Source organism: Aspergillus foveolatus, assembly GCF_047715535.1.
Source record: "Aspergillus foveolatus strain CBS 279.81 unplaced genomic scaffold BDW70scaffold_12, whole genome shotgun sequence".
Lineage (NCBI taxonomy): Eukaryota > Fungi > Ascomycota > Eurotiomycetes > Eurotiales > Aspergillaceae > Aspergillus > Aspergillus foveolatus.
This window is the reverse complement of record NW_027396076.1, coordinates 217,514-230,724: the sequence shown is the minus strand read 5'-3', so window position 1 is coordinate 230,724 and position 13,211 is coordinate 217,514. Positions and strand designations below refer to the sequence as shown.

General features: G+C 52.1%; 4 protein-coding genes across 4 annotated transcripts; 2 read left to right on the top strand and 2 right to left on the bottom strand.

Moving 5' to 3' along the window:
- Positions 1–24: 24 nt before the first annotated feature.
- BDW70DRAFT_132161 (uncharacterized protein) lies at positions 25–947 on the bottom strand. Its single transcript, XM_073736114.1, has one exon. It carries the CDS (start codon positions 537–539, stop codon positions 33–35), a length of 507 nt encoding a protein of 168 aa, XP_073598008.1. The 5' UTR covers positions 540–947; the 3' UTR covers positions 25–32.
- Positions 948–3,481: 2,534 nt separating this feature from the next.
- On the bottom strand, positions 3,482–6,585 carry BDW70DRAFT_16082 (putative DNA mismatch repair protein (Mlh3)). The gene is made up of 2 exons (XM_073740904.1): positions 6,112–6,585; positions 3,482–6,060 (listed from the first exon to the last, which is right to left on the bottom strand). Exons 1-2 carry the CDS (start codon positions 6,350–6,352, stop codon positions 3,692–3,694), a joined length of 2,610 nt encoding a protein of 869 aa, XP_073598007.1. The 5' UTR covers positions 6,353–6,585; the 3' UTR covers positions 3,482–3,691.
- Positions 6,586–7,268: 683 nt separating this feature from the next.
- On the top strand, positions 7,269–8,565 carry BDW70DRAFT_158047 (uncharacterized protein; the record flags this gene model as incomplete). Its single annotated transcript, XM_073740460.1, has 2 exons — positions 7,269–7,302; positions 7,355–8,565. The coding sequence occupies 2 exons, from the start codon at positions 7,269–7,271 to the stop codon at positions 8,563–8,565; spliced, it is 1,245 nt and encodes a 414-aa protein (XP_073598006.1).
- Positions 8,566–10,009: 1,444 nt separating this feature from the next.
- BDW70DRAFT_166232 (FAD-binding oxidoreductase) lies at positions 10,010–12,187 on the top strand (the record flags this gene model as incomplete). The annotated part of the gene is made up of 5 exons (XM_073741938.1): positions 10,010–10,069; positions 10,145–10,297; positions 10,349–10,934; positions 10,982–11,121; positions 11,151–12,187. The coding sequence occupies 5 exons, from the start codon at positions 10,010–10,012 to the stop codon at positions 11,592–11,594; spliced, it is 1,383 nt and encodes a 460-aa protein (XP_073598005.1). The 3' UTR covers positions 11,595–12,187.
- Between the last annotated feature and the right edge of the window lie 1,024 nt (positions 12,188–13,211).

Sequence of the window (13,211 nt, the reverse complement as noted above, 5' to 3'; positions counted from 1 at the left end):
GCCATAGATTGATATACATATAAGCAACCCTACTACACCAGCCCGCAAAACACTGTGAAGAGCAACCCAAGCAATCCCAAAGCAACAATCTCACGACCCGACGCTCTCACCGCCACAGCTCCATTTGGATCATCATCTTCAGATCCAGTCTCCTTTGCCGCCTCCTCTGTCAAAGTAGAGGTAGGCGTCGACTTTGACTTGGTCGTAGGTGTAGCCGTAGCAGTCTCATACTTTCCTGTCGCAGTCGAATTCGTGCCTCCCGTGCACCAGACATCACCCCAATCCACATGCGCGTCATAAAGGCAATCAATAATATCTTGGATGGACTGGTCGAGAGCCGGCGCATAGAGGGCGCAGTCGGAGTGGTAAGCCTGTACGGCGGCAGGGTAGGCGCAGCTCTCAAAAATGGATTTGTAGTCGTCGGTGTTTGGGATTCCACAGGCGGCGTCTTGAACGGGCAGTTCGTACATAAGAGGACCTCTGCAGGTGGAGGCCACTGAAGCGGAAGAGACCGCGGTTATTGTGGTAGTAGAGGACATTCTGGAGGGCGAATTGTTGATAGTGCGGGAGAGTAGTAAGTACTCTGGAAACGAGTGACACTAATAGGATAGAAAGAGCAATGATAGGTAATTGGTGAATTTGAACGAGTGACCTGATCAGGAGATGTTGAGGGAATAGAGGCAGGGCCGCTACCCTACAATATAACATCAGTTCTCATTGCACAAATGTTCAACGCCCGGCTATTTTTAGCTGGCATAGACTGCGATAGGGACTGAAACTCCGAGATCAACGCCCGGCCCTGGTCCTGCCTCGGTCAGACTGCTAGAGCATGCTCTAAGTTCCCGCGCTTATACTGGATGGCTGCTTCACATGCGGCGACACCGAGTGTGGCATAATCACGCGATGCTGTAGCAGGCCCAGTAACTCCAAGGCATTAGCAAAGCACGGCCTTGCTGACTTGAGAGGGCCTCGTCCATTTGGAGAATGCAGGTGATACTGTTGCCATCTAAGAGAACAGTTGCTCCCTGGGCATGGATCTGATGATTCCGTGCCCGCCCAGTTTCAAGGCATAAAGCGTTGACAGTTTCTCCTGAAAGAATATTAGTCCCGGTTTACGGAACTTATGATCCTTGGCCCATGCATGCCAGATCACCATCGAGAAGAGGCCGGGCTTCACAGATATCGAGTGCGTTCTGGTAAGATATGCACCGCCCCCACGGCTCGTATTCGCCGAGCCTGACCCTTTTTTCAAGTTCCTATTCTGATGGAGTTAAGATACAGCGTTTCGCATTGCCAATTCGACACATCTCTAAGTTGTCTGGCGAATGCCAGACTCATGAGTCTCGCTTAGATCCCTTTGGTAGTTTGTCAAAACTGTGCTATATGTCAGGTGTTGCTTTATCTGATGGAACCTAAACGTTGTCACCGGTTTAGTGGTTAGCAATAATCTATAGCTCTCATTGTTGAAAATTACCTGCGTAGCATTAGACACCCTCTCAGCTAGATATTGAGATCCTAAACTTACTCCCGACACCATATCCAATGTACAGCAAGAGCTTCAAAATATCTCTTCGTGGTTCCAGAGGGCTACTGTTATGTCCTATAAATAAAGATAAACAAAGCAGGTCAAGCGGTGGCCTTAAGATAGACCATCATTTAGGATGTATCTCACGTGATCCTTTAGCCCTAAGTGCCTTGGTGATCCTAGCTTGGCTTATCATATACAACTAAGGTTCCGCTGGCAGTCTCTTTCATCAGAGTCCAAGAAGTCGGGAAAATTTCCATTGGTAGTGCAGATACTGCCATAGAAGCAAAATATTTACTTAGAACCTGACTTAGATGGATGTTCTGGGAAAGGGATTCACTGATACTATTCCTTCCGACTCTAGCGGTAGTGGTAATCCCGTCAATGCAGAGACGAAAAGGAGATCAGTGCAGGGAGAGTGCCCCTGAAACAAACACAAAGTGTTAGACTGACACGATGAGATACAGCTTGGCTTCTATTCCCTTGCTTACCCTGAGCCTTGGGAGTAGCACAATCCACACCACGGCCAAATCCAAAAGGCAAAATAGACCAAGGGGTATTTCTGACCGGCTTTGATTGCGCAGCCGTCCTAGAGCGCCAACTGCCAATGGCGGTATTAGTTTTCGTAATGGGTCTAGCAAAGAACACGAGAAGCATGAAGTGTCCGCATGGAACAGGTCAGCACCTCCAATGCTCCAACTGCGGTTCGACGTGCTGTAGACGAGAAGGTGTTAACAATTAGCTGTTACCGAAACTAGAAAGTTGGCACTGAACAATTATCAATGGCGTGCTTAATGACATCGCGTAGGGTTGTGACTCGATGATTTCTACTCCTGAGAGCATTGCTCCACCAGCGGTCACGCCAATCGCAATGCCTAAAGTTGCTGTCATGCCAACAATTGAGAAAAGCCCAGCGATACCGGAAGTGCCGTTTTCACGGCACATTGCTGCTGCATTCCATATATGTTGCATGTGAATCCTTCAACTTGATGGCCGCTGATAGGAACTTCGTTGCGCAGAAGTTGGCAAGGGCTCGAACCATATCGTGGAAGCTATGGCGGATCGAAGACGAAAGCAGGGTGGGAATCGCCGTCAGCGGTACCAGCACCAGCACCTCTTTCGAGGTACCCGCAGTTGAGGGGAGTGTACAGTCAAGATGAACTAAGCCATGTCATTTTAGAGGTTTTCCAAAGCTTGAGGGTCGTTAAGTTCTCCTTGTCGAGAATGTCCCTACCGGCACGACCTGTTCCACTCAGTCAGCCAGCCGTCTAGAGACAGCAGCTACGTCGCAGTCTGTACTTGCTACATCCTTCTTTATTAGGATATTCGAATCCACTACACACGGCCACGTTGTTGTACTTGGAAGAGAGCCTTGCAGTGACCACCCGATTTCCGTATAGGATGGTACGTTATAGGGAGGTACCCGCAATGGTTGGATTTCAGGCCCTAATATTCAACGAGGAAAGCCAATACCATGAAGTATTTAAGGGCATGTCATTGTAGTATCCCGTCCATTGTGTCTGAAGGCAACGAAGTTCCTTTTGGACGACAAGAGGCTGAGGATATATGGAGAGAAGAGGGAGCTTCTGGTAGTGGGGAAGGACTGGGATTCAGACAGAAAGCTTTTCGCCGTCCTTCTGGGCCGAGCCTAGTGAAGATGCCGGATAAAATTCCTGGTAAAAGGCCGGTGGGGGTAGCAGTGTGGACACGGGTGAATGCACCGGCGTGGGTGGTCGAAGAATTTTGATGATGGTCTGACTATTGCGGCAAATCGGTCTTCTTGCAGGAACTATTGGCGATATAGGAAGCTTCGGCATGAGGTCGTATTGAAAAGGACGAGGTTGGAGACCGAGGAGGCGAGCAGCATGTCATACCTATTCTCCGGGGCAAAGCAGCAACTTTAAAAGACGCGGGAGCGACAAGTCTGCCTGTACAGTAGAATCTTCCAGTGAAGGCAAATTTCCGCCCTCTGTGTATTGCACCGAGGTAGACCGAATGGAACTCAAGAGGTACGGTCTTGCACTGTTATTGAAGGGAAGATTCAATAATATGCTGCCGATATAATAGCTTCAAGATATTCCTGCGTATGCCAAGAAACATAATTTCATACGCGAATTGTAGCCGGTTGACCAGCGGGATTAATGCTCATGAAAGAACTAGCAGTGATCACTGACATGTGGACTGCCACCGTCTGAAGGCCTCGGTGAAACCAGAATTCGCCTCGCGTTCATCTGTATTACCCATTACCTCATCGTTTCTAGGGTATTCCACCAGAGGCACCATCGAAGGCCGGCCGTGCGCGCACTGGAAGGGAAAGACACAGCTAGCCAAGCGACTGACCAGGGTCCTGCACTCATCCACGCTCAGAACATCGTTGAACATGATCGCGGTCCGACACGCGCGCGAATTTAGCATGTCACGAATACCCTGAGGACAGCCTGCTATCTGCCGGACCCAATCTTCTTCAGAATCAGTCCCTTTAGCAATAAACGTCTGCGGGCGCTCTTCAGTCCGTTTCCAGATTTCAGCACGGAGGATGCCAATTAGCTGCTCAGGTTCTGCCCGGCAGCGTTCGGCGACCAGGGTAGGGAGTGCTGACACAGATATCGAGGCCTTGTCGCTTTCTGAGGCATGCTCTATCGTGAACTCAATGCCCCATGACTGGAAGAATTCTGCGTGCTGCCTGAAGAGCGATGTCTCAGCAGGTGGTATGGCAATGACTATGGGCTCCACCTCAATGGTCTGCGCCTCAGAGCCATTGAAGAAGTCTTCGAATAAGCGTTCGATCCGACACCGCTCATCCGCTGCGTGTTGGTCGATAAGAACAAGAGTTGATGCGTTCGCGTCGGGGATTTCTACCAGGATAAACTTCTGATCAACTTGGCCGATGACTCGTGCGCTCTGTAGGTCGCATTTATGAAGCTTCCCACTGTACTTTGACAACCCAAGGTTATCCAGTCCGCGGTATCTGTGAAAGTTGTGTGATTCTGCGGGAGGGCATTCTGAATCAGGTTCTAGAGCGTTTACCGGTCGTTCGGACCGGCCAAAAACCGGGCTTTTCCTGTTATCGTTTCCCAACCAAATATCTCGCAAGTCTGTCATGGAAGATGCCGGCCTCTTGTGTATATCCAAGACCGGCGCGAGGAGAGGTTCGGTCGTTTTCGGCCGTTTGGCGAGCGCTAATGCAGCCGATGGGCGAACGTTGACGTAATTACCATCCCGGGAATTGACCCAACCTTGTACTCCTGTATATGACTCAATCCAAGGAATTCTATTACGGCCTTGGAGCGCAACGTCCACGGACATCTCACGCGTCCGCGGCGTAAGGTTGTCGTCTGCCACACTCTCCAAAAGTGCATGCTCATGGATCGCCAGCGAAGCACTAGTTGTCTTCTCATCAATTGGTAGACAAGGTGAGACAATCTTCACTTCTGTTGAACCTTTAGTGTGGTTGCTTGATCTCTTGACTCGGGACCAGGCTCCAAAATGACCACCTGGACCTGAACGGGAAGAAGACGGAAGCTTGAACTGCCTTGCCGAAAACTCAGAGCTGGAGTTTGAACAGCGCTTTCCCTCTGCTTGTGAGCATACGGAAGCCTCTTCTTCAAAGGCCTGGCGCTGTGTCCTCCCGCCCCGCGGGCGCAGTTTATGCTCTTTCAGGAACTCGGTTATCATCAGTCCGAAAATATCCAGAATACGTTGAAGTGATTTGTCCGACTCTGGTAGTTCCTCATCTCTGCCTATACTTCCAACCAAATCTATGCGAATATAGAACATGGGCCATTTGTTCACAGCCAGAGACCCGGGTCGCTCCTCAATGCCAGGTTCATGGCTTGAGGGCACGTTCCCAGTCGTCCCGAAATCTGAATGGGAAAAAAGCCGGTTTGCCTCGCTGTACAGTATGTTCGCCTGACATTGCGGGAACACAGGCTCAGCTCCCAAGGAGATGAACTGAACCTTCTTGGAAGGGCTCGGAACAAGTGACAGTGCAGCGTGAATCGTCAGCTGGGGAACCGTTGCGGAAACAGAATACCATTTCTGCGTTCTTGCAGCATCAACCAAACCAGCCTGGGAAAGGATCGAGCTGAGTCGCGTTAGGTCCAAATCGCCTCTAAGAGAATCATGGCGAGGGCGGATAGTGAACTTTCGTTCCTTATCCGCCTCCGAGACGGACAGCTTCTGAAGCCTATCATTAGAGATCATGAGGGCGACGAGAAGTTGCTTCAGATCATCCCACTGATGGTCAAGCTGGTCTGGCTTTTGCAATACCAGGGCGCGGCTCTTCACGCGAACCGGCATATTTCCAAAAAGGTCGTTGACAGTGACCCGCGTTCCATGGTCGCTAAACTTCAACCCATGATGCCTCGGGGCTGGAAAGAGTCGCGCAATCGGGTGTGCGTGGTGGAACATGACAGTATTTGTGCTTGCATGGCGGTAATGGTGCGAAGTAATGGTCAACAACGAGAGCGCCGATAGAGAAGCCAGGAAGCAGCCTTTCCTGCCGTAGGCACTCGACGTACCGAACCTAGATGTATCTAACGCCGTGAGCAGCAGCAAAAGCCAATCACCGGCCAATGGAGACGTACGATGAGCCTTCCCTAGCCCGCCACCAGGTTCAAACTCCGCTGGTGCGATTCCCTCCCCGTCGTCTTCAACCACGCATCCACCACGCCGGTAGTCAACAGTCACAAAGACGCACTGTGCGTTTGCGTCCAGCGCATTTTTGACAAGCTCCAAGACGACGCCATTCAAATGCGTAATCAGTGTTGATGACCTGATCTTGGCGGCCACATCTTGGGGGAGTGGCTGGATTGGGTGGTCGTTCATGATGATGTCCAAAACATATTTACAATCATGGCTGGGGCCGCGACGCAGCACAGGTTTGGTTTCAAGTCAACCTGGGCAAAGCAAGGGTACTGTGCTAAGCTAAGGTCGTCGTACAAAAGGTCCAGAAGACGCCAAGGTCGCTTCCATCTTGATCAGCGTGGATGACGGTTCGAATGGAAGGATAGGAAAGCGAAAAGAGAAGAGACGGAGAAAGAGAGGAAGCTGCGGCGATCGATGATGTCGGTGTATGTCACGTGATATGACCAGCATCAGTGCCCACGAGGTATTCTGGGAGCTGGACTCAGGAATGCTTTGCGTAGACAGTTCATGCAGCCAAGCCTAATCGTTAGCGCTGCAAGCTGCGTTAGAAGTCTAGGATTAGTTGTATGACAATTGACAAACCCACAGCTCTAGACTCAGGGCGTACGCGACTACGCGTCCTCTCGGGAGGCTGCGTCGTTCGGAGCATTTGCTTGCCCAGGCTTTCCAATCGGCTGCTGTCATGGGTGATATATTGAATATTGACGAACGAGGTTGGGGATAATATTAGCAGACGCTGCGTTGGGCCGAGACGGCGTATCACGTGTGCTGGACGCTGGTGTTTGAAGGAGGCTCAGTGCCGCATTAATTCACTCCCGGCGACCTTCTTCGACAACTCACTTTCATCCCAAGGCAATTTGACAACGCTAATCATCCTGCGAGCTACTACTGTCTAACAGCTCGTTACGAGGGACCGTATTCACTCCCTCCTTTCCTTTCGCGCCCGTTGCTGCTCGCCGCTGCTAGGCGTCTATCGGTCGGTGTCCAACGCGGTAAACATTTCCTCCGCCAATAACACCGCGGTTGCAGTAGACGAGGGATCTCCTGGAATACAGCTACTGAGTCTCGCGAGAACAATATTCTAGATACAAAGCAGATGGCCACAACCGATGGCCCTGCTCGGGCGCACGGTATGCCCCTCCAAGATCCCGTCATTAACACCACTCACATTGCCTCGCGCAGACCGTAATGGCCGCCGCCGTCCCTTTGCGAGCTGGATGAAGCGACTAGCGAGCCTCAAAGGCTCCAACGACTCCAGCACGATCCGATGGTCGAACAAACGCCATGGAGCTTCTAAGACTAAGAACCGCGGCATCAAGAACAATCCCTATCCCTTGTCTGGCCACCCCCAAGTTCTCCAGCAGTCTACCAGCGACCGCGCCTCCTCGCATATCAGCGAAGATCCTGCACGACCTCGATCCCGCTCCCAAAGCGAACCGTCCCTCACATACTCGGGCTATGAAACGAACATTCCCGCGACCAGCGCAAAGTCGGCGGCCCCGACAATCTCCACCAACGGCGAGACGGCGATTTCCGAGGCTGCATATTCCAAGGCTGGGACAACGGTGACGGTTGGCGGAGGAGTGAGCACAAATGGAGGCGGAGAGGGGAGCACATTCTCGTCGCCGGCGCCGTCAGTCCGGTCGTTGACCACGACGTTGACGACCGTGCAATCGGCGGCTCCGTCAAACATATACAATACGCAGAACCATGCGCATTACCACCACCACGGCCATTCGACGACCGGCACGCAGCAGGTACAATTCTCCCACCAGTTCCCTCCCTCTCCCGCCACCGCGGTGCCCCCGCATCTCGCCCCGCACGGGCACTCGGTTACGTACAGCGTCGCGACCGCAAACAACATTCTCACCGACAACGCGTCGATCCTCACCCTCGCCTCTTCCTCAAAACGCCGCCGCCGAAACTCCTTGGATACCAATGCCTCCGTCCGCGCCCTCGCCCCGTCCTCCGTCTTCGGCGGCAGTCGTGAAAGCCTCCCATTGAGCGTCTTGAGCGGCGTCGGTGAGGCATCGAATACGTCCGCACTCAATGCCCCTGGCGTCCTGAGCCGACCCAGTCTTGTCGGCTTAGCAAGCGCAGAGAGAGCGAGCGTATACTCGTCATCTGGTGTAGCACCCAGCGGCGAACGCGGCAGTCTTTACGCCAAGCAAAGCACGGCGACCGGCGATGGAGCCAGTATCCGAAGCGGAGCACACTCGCACGCGCGTCAGGACAGTAATGCTGCCAGCATTTCTGGTGTCGGGCCACAACCTACCCAGTCAGGACGAATCAGCCGTCGCAGCTCGGGGTGGGGAGAGATTACGGGTGAGGAAGATGAAAGCGACGATGAGAAACTGGAAGCTAAAGGGAGCGCAAAGATTGACGAGCGTTAGAACAGCTAATGTTTGCACGACTACGGAGGTTTACTTGGGTTTTCATGACTAATGGACTGGGATGGTCGGGTTTCCATGTGATCACGGAGTTTAGGGTTTTCTTTCTCCCAGGCTGGCTGGGTGGCATCGTTTCATGAATTAATGTCCATTGCACGCGTCGTTATATCAACTGATGGTTGAACATGAAACCAAAACGTATGAATCTTTGAGCCCTTCCTCCGTCAGGCCGCGCTTGCAAGCCGCCAGCTGCAAGTCCTACTACTGCTGCTGTCCAGGTGTATTGTAGTCAACTGGTCTTCTCCCTCGTTGTAGCCCTGAATCCGGAGCCCGTGAGCCGAGACTAGCCCCTGTATTCCTATCCTATCGTATCATCGCCATATATTCCAGTCGGTACGGGTACCGTATACTAGTTAACATCGACCTTACAATTCAGTTCTGCGCGGGCCGAAAGGCTCCTCCCGACTCCGTCTAATTGCGCTAATCACATGTAGAAACATACTGAGACGCAAAGAGGAAAAAAAAGAAGAAGGAGGAAAGGAAAAAGAAAGAAAGGAAAAGCTACTCCTTGGCCACAGACTGATTTGCCGACTTGACCGGCAATGTCTTTGAGGCCGGGGCAATGAGCGAAATACCCATGAGTTAGGGTTTAACCTTCCGTACACGGCATATGCTTCGCACACCGCGATTGCAGGCATGGCCCAACTCCATTACGGATCGGCTCGGCTGCTCGGATTTTTGGGCTTCCGGGACGGAGTATATATTTCCTGTAGCTGAGAGATGCACGGCGGGATTGGCTTTTGCAGAAGCAATATGCATCGGCTACTAGTTTCGGGATAGGTACATACTCCGCATTCCAGTCCAGTGCTTGCCGTGGTTTTTCTTCGGTGGAAACAATATAGCACGAGATAGGTCGGAGATTAGAGTAAATCCTGTGTATTTGGATGTGCATACTTCCGTTTCGTGCTAGCATGGGTTGATTAGGGCACGTACCTCTTAGCATGTACGTAGTGAAGCACGGTACCCTACCCAGCGGACCTGCATGCACTGCTACTTGCATATCACCTAGGAAAAGGCAGCCAAGACCAATTGATCGTCAGGCAGGCTTGTTGACCCTCCGCCACGTATCTGGTCCCTTCCTTGAGGCCCGTACGTAGCCCTAATTCACTAGTTCTGACATCAGCTGACAGAACAAAAGACCATCCCTCCACGCGACGAATCTTGATTCGATCTAATATCCACTGAGACTGCGTCTTCTATAGCTCACGGACTACTGTTTTCTGTAATTTGCAAAGATCAGGTATCGATCTAGCATGCCGATTCCGGCGAGAAATTCGAAGTACATCGTAGAGATATGGGAGATATATAGCAGCGTCCGGCAGCAGAGGTCATGATCGTGCATCAATTGCCCCTCTGCTTGATCTAATAAGATCAACCAAACAGCAAGATGCAGGTGAGAGGCTTCGTGTCCTTGGTCTACAGCCTCGCCCTAGTTGGGCCACAGGCTGTGGCCAGTTCAGCCGCTGACAATCCCGACCTCTTCCCCCGGCAACACCAATAGTTGAGCGCCGCCGAGACCTAGCGTGAACTCAACGACATCCTCTCACCGGGATCTGTCATTTTTGGTGTAGACGATGCCCGATACGTGAACGCGACGGAGCCCTGGAATACTGTTGCCACACCGCACATCCAGCTTGTCATCCAGCCGGGCGAGGAGGCGGATGTCTCTACAATCGTGCGTCTCTTTTCTCCTCCTTGGAACTCAATATCAATTGATAGTGCATAGGTATCATACTGCAATGAAAACAGTGTCCCCTTTCTCGCGCGCAACCGCGCCCACGGCGGCGCGTCCTCCCTCAACGCCTTCACCGGCATCCAAATTGACCTCTCCCCCTTCTCAGGGATCACAATCGACTCCTTCGGCACCTCTGCTCGTTTTGGCGGTGGCGTTTACGGCGGACAGGTGGTGTCCTACCTTTGGGACCGGGGGTATGTAACCCCCACCGGCGCATACGACTGTGTCTCCGTGATGGGACCCGGACTAGGGGGGGCCCACGGCCGACTGGGAGGTCTGTACGGGATGATCAGCGACAATATCCTGCAGCTGAATGTGGTCCTCGGGAAGGGGACGGCCATCACGGTGAGCAGCACCAGTCATCCAGACCTGTTCTGGGCCATGAGAGGGGCGGGACACAACTTCGGGATCGTGACGAGCTTCGAGAGCAAGATCTATCCGCGCGGCCCGGAGACATGGCACTACCACAACTATGTCTGGGCTGGCGAGCACCTGGAGGTTCTATTTAGAGCATTGAATGCCCTGCACAGGAACTGGTTCGGGTCTACGCCGGTGAATATGGCGCAAAACTGGGACAGTTTCTTCATGAACGAGACCATTGACGCTCAGAACCCCCTTATCCAGTGGTATTTGCTTATCGCGGCCCTGTGGAAGAGGCAGCGCCTCTCCTGGCACCGTTTGACGCAATCCCCGCGCTGTTTGAGGAGTCAGGGGACCTGCCCTACCCGGGGATCGCGGCTACGCAGGGTCTTGACTCAGAGAGAGTTGTCTGTCAGCAACAGCAGGACTTCAGGTGTATAATGTTACTGCGGAGCGTAGAATATTCGAGAGTTTTCGACGCCGAATTGGCAGCAATCGGGCCCTGGCAAGGGGTGGTGTCATCGAGCACGATGGGTACAGTTCTGCAGGTGTGGAAGCGTTTGACCCATATAACTCGGCGTATCCTTTTCGATCGGACCGCCATCTTTTGCTGATTAATATTGGTATTGCACCGGATAATACGGACAGCGAGTTGGAGAGGGAGGCGTGGGAGTGGGCGGGCGAGGTCCGCGATCTGTGGAATGAGGGACAGCCTGGAAGGAAGGCTCATGCGTATGTCAACTACGCGAATGGATTCGAACCAGTAGAGGAGAAGTACGGGCATGAGGCGTGGAGGCTGGAGAGGCTAAGGGCGTTGAAGGAGAGATATGAACCCGACAACCGAATCCGGTTCTATAACCCCATCGTTCAGAGCTGAAGACTAAGGACTGAGAACTAAGGGGTTACCTTCGTACATTGTCTAATGATGAGAGAACAGCGTATCAAGTCTTTCCTTCTGCTCCACGGTACTGCAGTATATTGCCTCGATCTTGGTGGACGGTGGGCTAGGGCTCGATACACGGCCTACGTAGCCCGCAAGGCATAACATAGTCCGCCATCGAACCGTTCGTACCCTCATACCATATATCACCAGGTAAGCAGTCCTTTTTGCCCAAGTTTAATGCTAGAAATGCTCATCATTTGGCCGTCAGATCCTCTATTGCGACCGCAGTTGCATATCCCTTCCAAGGCCCATATCTCGTTGCTCTTGTCCTCACGGACACTGTACGCGCCTGATAAATTTGTAACCCATTGCTCCGCGCGAAATCGTAGCCAGTTGCTGTTTGCGGTGGGATATTTATGCACTTGCAACGGAACAAAGAGAGGCTGGCCTGCGGTGTTGACGGCGTAGGACTGTTATAGACCCGACAGTCTTTCGCATGGCAACGCGGCAAATGCTCAAGAGAAGCAAGCAAACAGTTGTCAATCGCCGTTTCATATACTCAGCCGTCTTTAGACTAGGAAATCTAGCCTAGGATAGCACCAGCAATGGTGACGAAGGCTCACCAACGCTCTGCGTATCATCCGCCGTCAATAATAGCTAAGGTACAATTAATGAACGGCCAGTATGAGCATGAAACTCTATTCCTCATGTACCAAGAGTGTGGAATAGGTCGATGAATGTTGTTGGTGAGACAAGGCCTCCAAAGATCGTGGAGAAGCCGATGGCGAAGATGCAGGCGAAGCTGCTGCTAATAGGATGCACAAAGCACCCTACTGTAAGAAAAAACAAGAGTAAAGAGGCCATATCGTCCTGCGCCTTCAGCAAGCAAGGGTCGTCGGACTGCGTTTGGGCTTGGATTAGGGTTACGGTATGCCCGAACGGCTGCCGCCCTGCACTTATTTCTAATGTCGTCTGCATGCTGCCCATCAGATTGCTCGTTAGCGCTAATAAATTGTATACTATATCAATAGCACTATAGATAGCAAGTGCCTTTGTATTATAAATCGCTTCATTTGGTAGTACTCCTAGCATGTCTGTATCGTTCTCTATTCAATCAGACCGCATCAACTGTGTATAAGCGAGATCAAGAGGCACTTAGTGGCATGCATAAAACCCTATCCACAATCCAGTCAATGATGAGTCCCATCACCGGCACCGCGACTCAAATTCCGCCGTTGCAGTGCCCCCCAGTGCGTCAATCTTGGAAGTTATCGAAGACGTAGGCGTCAGCAGTTGTTGCGATTCCTTCATCACGAGAGACTTCAGCCTGCGCAGTATCCCGTCAAGTGCGCCAGTAGACATCTATGTGTTCATGCTGCTGGTCTGAGGCAATATAACAAAAAAGGAGCTCGACGACGCTGGTGAGAAAAACGACGCCCCGTCTCTCATCGATGAGCTTGTTCAGAATATTCACACGGCGGCGTTTTTATTTGCAGCATCTTATCTGCAGAAGCGGAGGTACGTTAATGGGGCTATCAAGAAAGCAGAGCTCAATGGGCATCTTGAAAACTGATGTGACGACGGTGCCGTCTGCGTAGGGAGGCCGATGGC